Source organism: Carcharodon carcharias, chromosome 22, assembly GCF_017639515.1.
Source record: "Carcharodon carcharias isolate sCarCar2 chromosome 22, sCarCar2.pri, whole genome shotgun sequence".
NCBI classification, from domain to species: Eukaryota; Metazoa; Chordata; class Chondrichthyes; order Lamniformes; family Lamnidae; genus Carcharodon; species Carcharodon carcharias.
The window spans coordinates 51,235,558-51,249,460 of NC_054488.1; the positions used below are offsets into that span (position 1 = coordinate 51,235,558).

The window sequence follows — 13,903 nt, forward strand, 5'->3', positions numbered from 1 at the left end:
ACTGGGATATATCTTTGTTGTGAGTCCTGGACTATTTTCTTAAATGTCTGCCATTGTTCATCAATCGTCTTTTCTGCTAAGCTTCTTTCCCAGTCCACTCCAGCCAACTCTGCCCTCATTCCTTTGCAATTACTCTTATTTAAGTTTAGCACAATTGTTTCCAACCCAAGTCTCTTACTCTCAAACTGAATGTTATATTCTACCATGTTATGGTCACTGTTTCCTAGGGGATCTTTCACTCTGAGATTATTTATTAAATCTACGGCATTACACATTACCCGATCCAAAATAGCATGATCCCTGGTTGGATCCACAACACATTGTTCTAGGAAACTGCCCTGGATACACTCTATGAATTCATGCTTATGGCTACCTCTCCCAATTTCATTTTACCAATCTACATGAAGATTAAGGTCGCCCATGATTAATGTACTGCCCTTTTATATGCCCTCATTATCTCCTGATTTATTCTCTGTTCTACAGTATAGTTGCTGTTAGGGGGCTTATAGACTACTTCCACCACTAAACTGGTAGGTTTGGGATGTCACTTGGAAAGTGACTTGGGAAAGATTAGTGGCACCTTCTGGGTTGCAGTTTTACTTTTCAAAGGAATGGCTACATTACTTCCTTCAAGATGCATATTTACATTGTTGCATTGATATGCCTCTTGCTGTTTCTCCAGTTCAGTAGGGAAGTAGATTTGTAGAAACTGATGCCGTGGTTCAGATCACTTTGCTAAGGCTGCTTATCAGGGTTATAGTACTGATCCTTGTGGCAGTCCATTGTTGAGGGATCATGGTGAACTGACTTTGTAACCAAGATGGATATGTAGCTGTCTATTCCTCTGCATCGCCCAAATCAGACATAGTATTTTGGGATAGGGGATGATCCTTGTGAGGTTCAGCAACAGGTCTTTAATCCAGACCTTGTCATAGGCCAATGATAGGTCTACGAGGGCTGCATACCAGTCTCAATGTGCATTGTGAGGGGAAGAACTTGATCACTGTAATTACATTTAAGCCAGAAGCCCTCTTGTTCTTCAGAGATCACGGTCTTCTCGAGAGGGCTGATTCGCTGTATAACGATATGCTCTAGGAGTTTCTGGAACATGCACAGAAATGATATCGGCCTATAGCTTGCTGGGTCATCTATAGGTTTGCCAGGTTTCAGTATGGCACAGACCATCATCTTCCACCATGCTTTTAGGATGCATCCTGATTCCATGTCTTTGCTTTACAGCTTCGCAAGCCACTGGAGTCCCTTTGGGCCTAATTGCTGAAGAGATTCCGGTGGGGAATAACATCTCTGCCAGCCGCCTCCCCTTTCTTCCTTCTGCTAACCCTTTCTTCACTTCATCTATGCTGATGTGGGTGGGTTTTTGAGTTTCTCACAAGGTCCTTTAGTACTCTCCACTGGAGGCTTTGGGGTTGGGCCAGACCTTTAGGTCCCAGTATTCGATAGGAGTAGCAGCTCCAAGACAACATAGGAGGGCCCCAGGCACGGCGACTAGATTGTGTGAAGCCTGGACTTTCAACGCACTCATCCATCGCTGGCATCTGGCTGAATCTAGAGACTCAAGCAGGGATCAATGAGATGGATCACTGGAACCCTCAAGTTGACCCCAACACCCTGGCTACCTGTTTTGGCACACGCCGCCCTCCCCCCCCAACCACCCCACCGATCTGCTGTGACCTTCCGAGAAGCTCAGAGGATCAAGGAAAAGAATTGTTCTCCATCCAGTTAGACCTCACCAATGCCCCTCACCTCCACTTGAAGTCCATGCTCACAACCTCAGGCAATGCGATTTCAACCCTGCAGAAGCTTGGAAAAATGAATGATCCTCACAAGAAGTCATGAATAAACATCTTGTGAAAGAGGCGACACAGAAGGTCCTTGGTTTCGACCTCTAACAAAGCTCTTGGGCATCCCTAAACTGCGTCCGTACAAACTATGGAAGATATGGATACCTAATGTACAAATGGAAAATTAAAAACTCTCCTGTTTGGATTTGCGGTCACCCGGAACAGACCATGGAACTCATAATGACTCAATGTCTGACTCATAAATATGAAGGATGTATTACAACAATACACATCATCACTCTTGCTGGTATATCCTGACATGACCACCTTGATGTAAAATTATGGTTGTTGCTCTATACCCAGTGATACAAAAGAAAAAGCAGAGGGTCATGGTGTCACTAGAAGTCCACAGATTTTTGAAAATGTTCCAATTATTTATATGCTACTAAATTTGTTCTTGGCTATTCCTGTTATAAACATGTGTTATTCTCATCAGCTAGCTCTGTTTCCGTAAGACAACCTTGGACCTTTCTGGCCCGTGTGTCAAGTATGCAACCGCCAGCTGGTTTGAAAAGTATGCATTTACACGGTTTAAATAGTCACATTCAGTAATACTGCTGACTTTTTGAAGTTTATACCAGTTTAAATTGATTTAGGTGAAAAGTTAAATAATTGTAATAGTGTTAGATGTAGTCAATACAGTCAGCACTATGTAAGCTCTATATTATGATGATTCATGAAAGCTGTTCTATAAAGTATTATACTAAATTACTGCAGTATTAGAAATGTCAATTTTTCACTTGAATATTGTAGATCGTACTATTATTTTTTTTAATGAGTGGGCATAATAAATTAGTATTATAACTCAGATAAAGAATTAGCTGAGAGCTGGAAAGTTAAAACTAGATCTGGACTCCATCATTATCAAATATCTTCTTAAAGCCTTGAAGTATGGTTGTTAAAAATCATATCAACATGTATTGCAAAATGCATCTTTGATTCATTCAACTTTTCCAGCTAAAGAACATTAACTTGTATTATTCGTGTCAAGCTCCTCTCTTGACTGTGAATTCTGATGGTGTCAGAATGCTAATAGACTGCAATAGTTGTGATGTGATTTGAATGGTATTTGCAAATATTTTTCCTTTGTGTTACACCCATAAAATACTGTGCCATGCTTTTTCTGACCCTCACCAGAAAATAGTGGGCTGAATTTTGCCGTCGGCGAGCAGGGGGTGGGGCCCACTCTCCGATGCGCAAAATGACGCGGGATGACATCGGGGGGAGCCCCCAACATCATCCTGCCCCATTTAAATCTTCAGGAAGGCGGGGGTGCAGCAAAATCAGCTGCGGGCCTACCAGCCTGTCAATGGCCAATTGAAGCCATTGACAGGATCATTAAAACAATTAAAGGACCTGCCCATCCAACCTTAAGTTTGGCGGGCGGGCCAGGAACCCCAGCGGGCAATAGAAAAAACATGAAACCTCATCCACCGGTGGGATGAGGTTTCATGTAGAGATTTAAAAAGTTGAATAGTTTTAATGAAATTTATTAACATGTCCCATCCCATGTGACATTGTCACATGAGGGGGAGATGTTAAAGATTTTTGTTTTTATTTTATTTTTAATGTTTATACAGCTGTCAGCGATCTCCTGAGGTAGCACTTAGTGCCTAGCGCTTCCCACCGGGCGTCATGCTGGGTGGGCCTTAATTGCCCCTCGCACTTAAAATGGCGGCAGGGCCCACTTCTCCAGTGGGGATCGGCTCCCTGCCCTCCCGGTAGGCAGAAAGTTCTGCCCAGCGTGTTTGGAAATGGCCAAAAATGTTTGGTTGTGAAGGAGAATCCGAATCATATTGGGAAGGATCTTGTGGGATACCATTGCAAGTTTTATCTTTGGTGCGTCACAATGGTGTAATGTACAAGTGTTGCTATGACAATGAAATTTTCCACTGCAAATCAAAACATCATGAATGATGTGATATGGTGTGTGCTTTTAATTAAAAAAGGAACAACTTTCCTATTACAACATGGGCCTAATGATAAATCTGCATGCAGTTGGAGCCTCTGAAAACTCACATTGTGCCATGCCTACGTCCAGTTAAGCAAATACACTATGTAATACTGCTTTTGTAAAAAAAAGATGTATTTTCTTAGTGACATCAACCAATGGGAATTCTCTTGGAGCATCCTCTCTGCTTTCAAATCAACTAATTAAGGCTTTTTTCATGTTACCGGAGAACTGCATTTTAGTAACAAGTCAATATGTAACTACAGTGATCAGCCTGTGGCAAAACACACTGAATCCATTAATTGGAAATTGTGTTGAATGTGAAAATGGTTTGTTTATTTCATTGACTATGATATATTTTATATAATTAGGTATCAGTTTTTTTCTTAGTGGTAACATTCATGCCTCTGAGTTAGAAGGTCATGTGTTCATGACACTATATATATTTGAACAAATTATCTAGACAGATACTTTAGTGAACCATTGAGGAAGTACTACACAGCTGGAAGTCACGTCTTTCAGTTGATCATGTGCATCTTTCAGTTGGTTGTGAAAGATTTTGTGGCATTATTTGAAGCGGAGCAGGGGAATTTTGCTAGTTTTTAAAAATTCATTCATGGGAGGTGGTTGTAGCTGGCTGGACCCGCAATTATTGCCCATCCCTAATTGCCCTTGAGAAGGTGGTGGTGAGCTGCCTTCTTGAACTGTTGCATGCCATATGGTGTAGGTATATTCACAGTGCTGTTAGGGAGGGAGTTCCAGGATTTTGACCCATGCTGGCAATTATCCCTCAACATCACTCAGATGTATTATTTGGTCATTAACTAATTGCTGTTTGAGAGACCTTGATCTGCATAAATTGGTTGCTGTGATTCCCTGCAATGCTTTGAAAGTAATTATTTGGCTGTGAAGCGCTTTTGGACATCCTGGGGTCTTGAAAGCACTAAACAAAGGCAAGTTTATTCTTTATGAAATAGGAAAATAGAACTCATAATGCATTTTAGGTTAATGATTTAAAATTCATTGCACTTTGAAATAGTACAATAAATGTAAAACACTTGATTACATCTCAGAAATATTTCAAGTGGTAGATAAATGCAGGTCTTTTGCAAAAATATGCTGCATATCGTACAATAACCAATCTAAACATTCTATAATTATAATGATATGACATAAAGCAAACATTAAAATACCACTACATATTTTCAATTGTATAAAACGGATGCTTGTATTCCAAAGAAAAACAGTTTAGCCCACAATTTTTTTATAGTTGCAGAGGAAGGAATTTGAGATTTTAATTTCTATCCCATGATCTTTATTTTGACTGCATGCATATTTAAAATGTATTATTTCTTCATATGTATAATAAAAATGACACACATGGTCTGTTTATGTAGGTTGGGTAATAAGTCCTTTCTGCCTGATTTTGTAACATTGTGAATTTCATTTCTTTTTTATTAAAGATAGCACCACAAATTAAAATATCAAGGATTAATACTCCAACAGGAATGTCTGAATTCCTTTGTAGTTTGATTTGTGTTTGTGTGCATTTTCACACTTACACCACCAACTGTGATGAAAGTGTAAATTTTTTCATTTGCCTTTTCTGGAATTGTGGCACTAGGTTTTCAAATGACTGTTTTCATTTTGAATGACTGTACATGATGGTAGATTGTTCAGAGCCTCTGGCATTTATAAAAGCATAAATCTATTAATATTTAAATCAATTTTTGGACTGTTCCAAAGATGGTTCTAAATAGGAATGATACGAAAACATTAACAAATTATAATGATTTTTATTATTTTGGTGGGCAAATATAGTGCGTGGATATTTTTTCAAAATCCATCAGATTTAACTCATGGGAGAATTTTGCAGAAATGAAAGTTTTTCGGATCTTGCATAAATTAATCAATTCCATGCTTTTTAATGTTTAATGTCCATCAAAAGCAGCTAACAACTGTAATATATAAGTGAAATTCCATACAGCAATCAGTGTCTTGAATATAGGAAGGCTTTGTCAAGGTTTTCAATTCAATAAAATTACAAGAGGGGAGATTCCAAAAAATATCAGTAAATGCCATTTCTCCAGTTGCAATGAAGGAAATTGATTATGAAGATTAATTTCTTGAATAAGGAAAAAACCATGACTAATTCTACAAAAAAAAAGATTTATTTATTTACACCTTGAATCAACTGTTTGCAAAATGCCTTTGGGCTTTACCCACCAAGGTTGGACTAGACATATGAGGTAAAATTCAACTAGGCATGCAAAATACACCCTGCTTGATTTTCTTTTCTGTTGAAGTCAATTGATAGGAAAATTGGGCAGACGTATAACAGGCATCCAATCTTCTAACACCAGTTTCCACTCCAGTTAAAGTTGAAAGTGACTTCCATTGGCTGTGAAGTGCTTTAGAACACCATAACAATATCTTGTGACTTTGGATTTTACACTAAATATTTTCTTGGGTTCACTGAAAGTTAACATGCAGGTGCAATGAGCTATTGGGAAGACAAATGGCATGTTGGCCTTTATTGTAAGAGGATTTGAGACAGGAGTAAAGAAGTCTTGCTGCAGTTGGAAAGAGTCTTGGTGAGACTGCACCTACAGTATTGTGTACAGTTTTGGTCTCCTTATTAAGGAAGAACATAGTTGCCATAAAGAGTGCACAAAGGTTCACCAGACTGATTGATTGCTGGGATGGTGGGATTGTCCCATGAGGAGAGATTGAGGAGACTGGGCCTGTATTCTTCAAAGTTCAGAAGAATCAGAAGTGATCTCATTGAAACATAACAAAATTGTATAGGGCTCATCAGGGCAGATGCAGGAAGGATGTTTCTCCTGGCTATGGGGATCTAGAACCAGGGGACATGGTCTCAGGATAAGAGTTAGGCCATTTAGGACTAAGATGAAGAGGAGTTTCATCACTCAGAGGGTGGTGAACCTTTGGAATTCTCTACCCTGGGGTTATGGAGACTCAACCATTGAGTTGTTCAAGACAAAGGTTGATATATTTCTGGATATTAAAGATAAGAAAGGAATATGGGGATAGTGAGAAAATGACATTGAGATCGAAGATTAGCCATGATTTCATTGAATTGTAGTGCAGACTCGAAGGGCCGAATGGCTTACTTCGCTCCTATGTTCCTAATTTTGTCAGTCAGCCCCCAAGCAGATCTTGCATATCTTATAATCCAGGGTGTATTTTTTCCTGTTCAATATCCCAGTTGTGGTATCAGAGAACTCGTGCTTTGTACTGGAATGTGTTGCCACATGATTCCCCTCTCAAGCAGACTGAATATAAGAGCAGCATTGCTGTACATCTGTGGAATAACTGGATTATCTGACTCAGAATAATTCCTTGTAATATTATACAATATTGGCGCAGAGCAAAAACCTGGCATAGCATTCGACTATAATGAAATTTAAGTCATATTGAACCATGTAGTAGGGCTGCAGTAATGTGGTTTTACTTTAGCTGTCATTGTAGCTCCTCTCTGCAGTATAGTCACTGCCTGCCACACAACTAAGGGGAAGATTTTCTCTGTATGGCCTTTGTAATAAAATTGTAAACACATTTATGATTTGGATACAGATAATGAACAGAGGGAATTTTGCCTCCTGAAAGTTCAGTTGCCAAGTTTCATTTATGAAGGACTTGTCTGAGAAAAATTTCATTTCATATGTTGTGATGATGTTAATTAGTGGATCTAATCTTTTTTTCAGCGGTTGAAGGATGAGATAGCAGAGGTTACGAATGAGATTGAAAACCTGGGTTCCACAGAAGAACGGTGAGGACTAATTTCTTATCTTTTATTTCATGCATATTACTTACATTTTGCTGTGAAGGTAGTACCTACTTATTACATTTGTTCAGTCTGTTGGCATAACATCCTGACCTGGGTTGGGGTGTTGGGGGGGGCGGTGCAATGGATTTGGGAGGTACAGCTTACAACACCCAAAATAGTAATTACATTTATAATTTCACATGTAAGAGGCTTTTTTCACTGGCCTGCAATTTCCTTGTAACTGCACCCATTTACTGCCAAACTTTGTTGAGAGTGTAGCAGAAACCTGTTTACCCATGTAGACAAGGTTGTGTGTAAAGAAGCATTACCTCATGATGCTCCAGCCATCATGACATTGAGCAGGCTTGGTGGACCAATTGGTCTTTTCCTGATGTTAATTTCATATGTTCTTAATTCTCTTGGCGTTATTATATGGTAAATGGCAGCAGTTCTGAAGAAATTCCTGGCCACTGTTGTTTTTTGTTGTGTGGAGATTGTCGTTGTACTTAGCTAATTTTCCATTCTAGATCAGTGAGGCCAATAGAGCAGAATTTCCCCAGCCAGATGGAGCTGGGTTCAGGTGCCTGCAGGGTGGGAATGTTGTGGAAATTGACACCGGATTGGAATATCAATGCCATCCTGTCCTCATCAGGTTTCCTTGAGTCTCGATCCAAGTCCAGCAGGAAAGCCCTGTGGGTCTGGCAGGAAAGCAACTGAAGTGATTAAAAAGGCAATTGAGAGCTATGGATTCCTTCTTTCCCAACGATGCACAGGTTCCATGCTGTGTCTGCACCTCGCCAAGGTCACCAAGGCGAATGCACAGCAGGAAGAGCTTCTTCGTGAAACTGACAAGCTGGGATGGCTTTGATTAGTTATGCTAAAGAGTCCCAGCCATGGCCAGGTGAGAGGCTGCTGTTCAAAGTAACTCTCTTAGAGAGTACTATCATTGCTTGACAGGTTCTTGGAAGGTACTTTACCTGTCTAGAGCTCCATTCTCCTGCAGATGCAGTTCCCTGCTGCCAGCCTTCACAATGGCATGGGAACAGTTTATCCGGCTCCCCCATCACCTCTTCTGAGGGGCAAAAGCATAAGCCACACCACTGCCATCAGCTCCAGCAGGAGCAACACGAGCAGCAGCACCAGCTTCCTTCCCCTCAGCTGCATGCCCCTCCATCAGAGTAGATGGGATTGACATAAAGATTCAGCTGGTAAGAGATAAGACCACCAACACGGATCTACAGGTGGGGGCGGGGGGGTGGTGAGGGGTTGTTGGGAGGTATGGGGGGGGGGGACAGCTTTCCCAGATCCCTACCCGATGTCAATTTCCAGAACTTTTCAACCCACCTCCTCTCCATTACTGTGGTTGCTGCAGCCTCAAAATTCTAAGTGCTTGGGAACCCTTGTAACTCATGCCACAGTCCTTTCCATTGGAAATTCTGCCTTTGACAGAATGGATGCACCATCCTGCCTACACTCCCTAATTGATCAGGGAGCATGGATGTGGAATGCTGATGCCATTGCTGTGGAAAAGAGCTTTGGCAGAATACACCCATTAGAAAATTAATTCGGGATCCCGACCCGAAAATGATCCCGCTGTATTGGCAGGGACTAAATAGATAAGATTCCACCCACAGTTTCTGTAACTAGCCTTTTTATCATCCAGAAAGCTAGGGAGAACAGAGTAAATGAGTTTTGTGAGTTTTCTATTGATGAACAACCAAACTTGCTAAGGGACTGGTTAGCCATAGCAGTAATATTTACTTCAGATACAGTAGCAGAGAGTTAGACCTCCAGTGAGTTAAGATCATAGTTTCAATTACAAAAATACTCAAATGGCTTCCCATCCCTCACTGAGTTTTAGTAGTTGACAATCGAGCTGTGAAAGTTGCAATAGTGTGTAAAGGTATCATTGATGCACCTTTGGAGAGAGGGAAATCTGAATGACTGGCCTTGCTTCATATCTGTGGCTGATTACAGATAGTAGTGTCTGGAGAAATCAGTGAACTAAATGGTCATACCTCCATTACAATTTTGGTTTCTTCCTCAAGAACTTTGGTTTGCGTTCACATCAAAAAAATAATCTCCAAAGGCAGATCTTGCCTCATTTGAACCAAACCTATATTTTAATGCATGTGGTGAGTGGAATAGATATTTCTCAGAACTAATAATTTCTTCTAACTATCGTAAAATCATGGATAAATGAATGATAGTTGGTTTATTGAAAAAATATCATGGTGGTAGGTGCTGAATTGTGCTGATGATACAAACAGAAGCAACTAATGCCCAGTAATCATTGCTGATAATTACGTCATGAATTATTATTAAAATAAAAATAAAGTATAAAATAATAAAAGAACTGCATAATTGTGACACTTTCAGTATACAAATAATTACAATACATTGCAAAATGCAGGTCTCCTTACTTTACAAAATAGAAATGGGAAGTGCACTGCACTCAACATTTTGTATTAAAGTCCATAGATCATATGTTGTCAGGTTGAGTTCATTAAATTCTCAATCATTTACATACTATTTGAGTTTTGTGAAGTAGGGGTTTAGGCTGTTCGTTCTATTTCTTATTTGTGGAGTAAAATTGTGAGGATCACATAGAATGCGGCCAAGTTCTCCTTTTTATTCCAAAATGTGATGAATACCACACTGTCAGATTTATAGCCTAAAAAGTAATAGATTGTTTTAGAAGATAATAGAAGTAAGAAGCAGCAATGCACTACAGGAAACTGGTGATATAAATATTTACCGAAAAATAAAGTTGGGATCCATCTGTAACAGATTAAAATATCCTTTTCTGGAACTTATCTCTTACAGTTTATTATGGGATGAGACTTTTGGAGGAATAGTAGTATGCAGAGATTTAACAATGCAATAGAGACAGAATACTCTGGACATACTCAGCAGGTCAGGCAGCATCTGAGGAAAGAGAAACATGGTTAATGGGAAGGATTTTTAGGTCCTGCTGGGGGCAAGAATGGAGACAGTTGGCTGGTTAAAAAATATACCGGCACGGACCGATGCCCATCGCCGGCAAGTTTCACCAGGCTAGATGGAGGGAGGTCTTGAGAACCCACCCGATCCACTAACAAGTATAATTAAGATAGTTAAAGAGCTCATTGAGGACTGTATGCAGGTTTTGGTGAGGTTGTAGAGACTTCAAGCTGGATTAGGATACATAGTAGCCTCCCCAACAAATTAGGTGGCCGTATAAAAGAAAGAACAGCTGAGAGGGTGACTGCCATCGGGTCAGCATAGATTGTGGGGAGAGTGGTCAGTAAGTGCTCGGGCAGTGTGGGGGTGGGGAAGGTGGCAGTGTTGTCACCCATTTGTCATTCACTTACATGTGTCCCCTAATCCTTGATCCTCTTGTCAATGTGAACAGTTTCTCCCTATCTGTTCTGTCCAGATCACTCTCATGATTTTGAACACCTCTGTCAAATCTCTTCTCAGCCTTTGCTCCTTTAATTAGAACAGCCCCAGCTTCTCCAATCTATCTATATAACTGACACCCTTCATTCCTGGGACCATTCATGTAATCCTTTTCTGCAGCTACTCTAATGCCTTCACATCCTTCGTAAAGTGCACTTCCCAGAATTGGATCCAATACTCTAGATGAGGTCAAACTAGTATTTTATAAAGGTTCATTATAGCTTCCTTAATTTTGTACTCTGAGCTTATATTTATAAAGCCCAGGATCCCATTTGCCTTGCTGACCACTTTCTCAAACTGCCCTGCTGCCTTCAAAGATTTGTGTACATAAAGCCCCAGGTTGCTCTGCTCCTGCATCCTCCTTTAGAATTGTATCCTTTATTTTATATTGCATTTCCTCATTCTTCCTACTGAAATGTATCACTTTGCACCTCAGCCATGAGTTCCTGCTGCAATGTTGTCATATGGGTTTGTATCCCAGCAATTAAAGAGCTGCAGTGTTGTGAAGGCTTTGAAAAAGATTACCTGACAACAAGGTGGCATGCATTACGACCAATTAGGACTACCATTTACCAGGTGGTCTCCCCAGGTTGCAGAGGGCTTACCCATCCCTGGTAAAATGCTGTGGTGGCAGGGAGGATATGAGAATTCCACCTGCCTTTCCTAACCATTTCACAGCCCCCATCCCTCCCATCTCCCAGCCTGGCCCTAGAGGGCTGGTAAAGTCTAGCCCCATATTGAGTCTGGTATTTGGCTCATGCTGAGCATGCCTGCTATCATCTGGAAAGGATACCCTGGAGTGGCAAATAGGGTGAACTTTATTCGACTGAAGCCACAGTTCACCAAATAAGTACTGTGCTGTTTCATTTCTAACTCAGATTGTTTCCTGTGTTATTGTCTCAGCCATTGAATATTGCCAGCTAACCTTTTGCCCCAAGCAGCCTATGACAAGGCTGAGATGCGCATTTAAAGGCTGGAACAATTTTTCCTAAGTACATATCCACATAAAGAGATAGTGTGGAGGCATCCCTACCACCGCACCCACCCATATCCCCCACACACCTGTCACCCCCAGGTATGTAACAAGTGGGAAATTGCCATCTTTATCTCAATTAGATATATCCACGTCCTTCTCCCACCAAAAATTTCTGACTTGCATCACAACGTAGTGATAACTTGTTGCAAGTTGTTATTCAGTATTTCTAATTTTTTTTTTGTTCTCTAGCAGGAGAAAATTTCTGTTTATGTTTTTGTCAATTTTTTGACGTTTTTGTAATGTGTATTATATAACTGTTCCTGTGATTAGTCATTCTTTGAAATATATTTTAAAGCATGATATATCTCACGTACTTCCATTTGCTTGGCTTCCTCTGGTGACTTGTGTACAGGGCACAAGATCAGTGTTGATCTAAAAATTCCTTTGTTACACAGGGATGGTACGAATTCTGTTATTACAAGATAAGCAGCTTCAAAATCAGCATATGGTTTTTGGAATGTGTTGAATCTCTAAAACCAACAATCTACTTTTGACATTATTCACAATGAAAATTTTTATTAAGATGGTTTTGTCAGTAATAAAGAGAACATGTGGAAAGTTTGTGCACCCATTAGTGAATTATCTTGCGGCTATATCTACAGCTTCCTAGTTCCCAGACATTTACAAGCCTATTGTGGATATTAGAAATTAGTTTTGATGTTTTGAGCATTGCTGTGTTTGTAACTCTGTATTGATCATTTAAAGATTTGCATTCTACGGGAGGTCAATATTGAGGTGTTCGTATAACTAAACATGTACCTTGTAAGGGACTGCTTTTCGAGCCTAAGTAATCCATAGTTTTTTTTTAAAAATAGTGTATCATGTCTCCTATTGGCCACACTTGAATGAATGAGAGATTATTTCAGCAGTGCTGAGTATTTTTTTTCTCAATTAAAAAAGATTTATTTGTAGTGATGGGATTGTAGCTTACTGTAGCTAAAATTGTTTCTTTGCATGATAGATTTGTTACTGTTCTATTGAAACTATCTTCAGCTTTTCATCACTACTTTTCACAGATGTAAGGGGTATGGGGAAAAGGCAGGGCAATGGCACTAGATCATAATGCTCATTTGGAGAGCTGGTGCAGACACGATGGGCTGAATGACCTCCTTCTGTGCCGTTAAAAATCTGTGATTGTGAAAAACTGGTCAACAGGACCTGATTGCTAAGAATTTCAGGCACCCCAGGTTATAAATTTCTATATCTGAACAAGAGTTGATCTATGGATTTTGGAGATTGTTGACGGCTGTGAGACAGATTTGCATATCCGCAACACACTGAATGTAAAGAATATGCAATTTTTTAAGCTTTAAAATGCAGTTTGAAAGATAAACCCTATGTCCTCTAACTTAACCAGGATAAAATATTCACAAGAACAGAAAACTTTTTCAGCAAGAATTTTAAAAATCATAGATATGGTTTTTCGCTGCTGTCCTGCTTCTTGTATACCCCTGATTTTCATCGCTCCAGCATTAACAGCCATGTCTTATGGTTGACTGGGCCCTCAGTTTTGAAACTTCCTCCCTAAATCTCTCTGCCTGTCCTCCTTTAAGACACTCCTTAAAACCCAACTCTTTATCCAAGCTTTTGGTCACCTGTCCTATTATTTCCTCATGTGGTTCAGTGTCAAATTTTCTTTGATAATGCTCCTGTGAAATGCCTTATAACGTTTTACTATGTTAAAGGTTTTCTATAAATGCAAGTTGTTATTGTTGTTTAGTATAATAGAATGTCCAAAAGCATTTAGGGGTCAGAATAAAACATTGCTGGATAATAGGGTTACAATTTATTTAAGATTACTTAGCAAGTAAACAACATAGTAC

General features: G+C 39.8%; 1 protein-coding gene across 4 annotated transcripts in view; it reads left to right on the plus strand.

The window, feature by feature from the left end:
• The window catches only part of cyth1b (cytohesin 1b), a 231,499-nt gene that overhangs the window by 172,468 nt on the left and 45,128 nt on the right, over positions 1-13,903 (plus strand). For all 4 annotated transcript variants that reach the window (XM_041216750.1, XM_041216748.1, XM_041216749.1 and 1 more), the window contains exon 3: positions 7,542-7,606. In XM_041216750.1, coding sequence (XP_041072684.1) covers positions 7,542-7,606 — 65 coding nt within the window. The remainder of the gene's footprint in view (positions 1-7,541; positions 7,607-13,903) is intronic.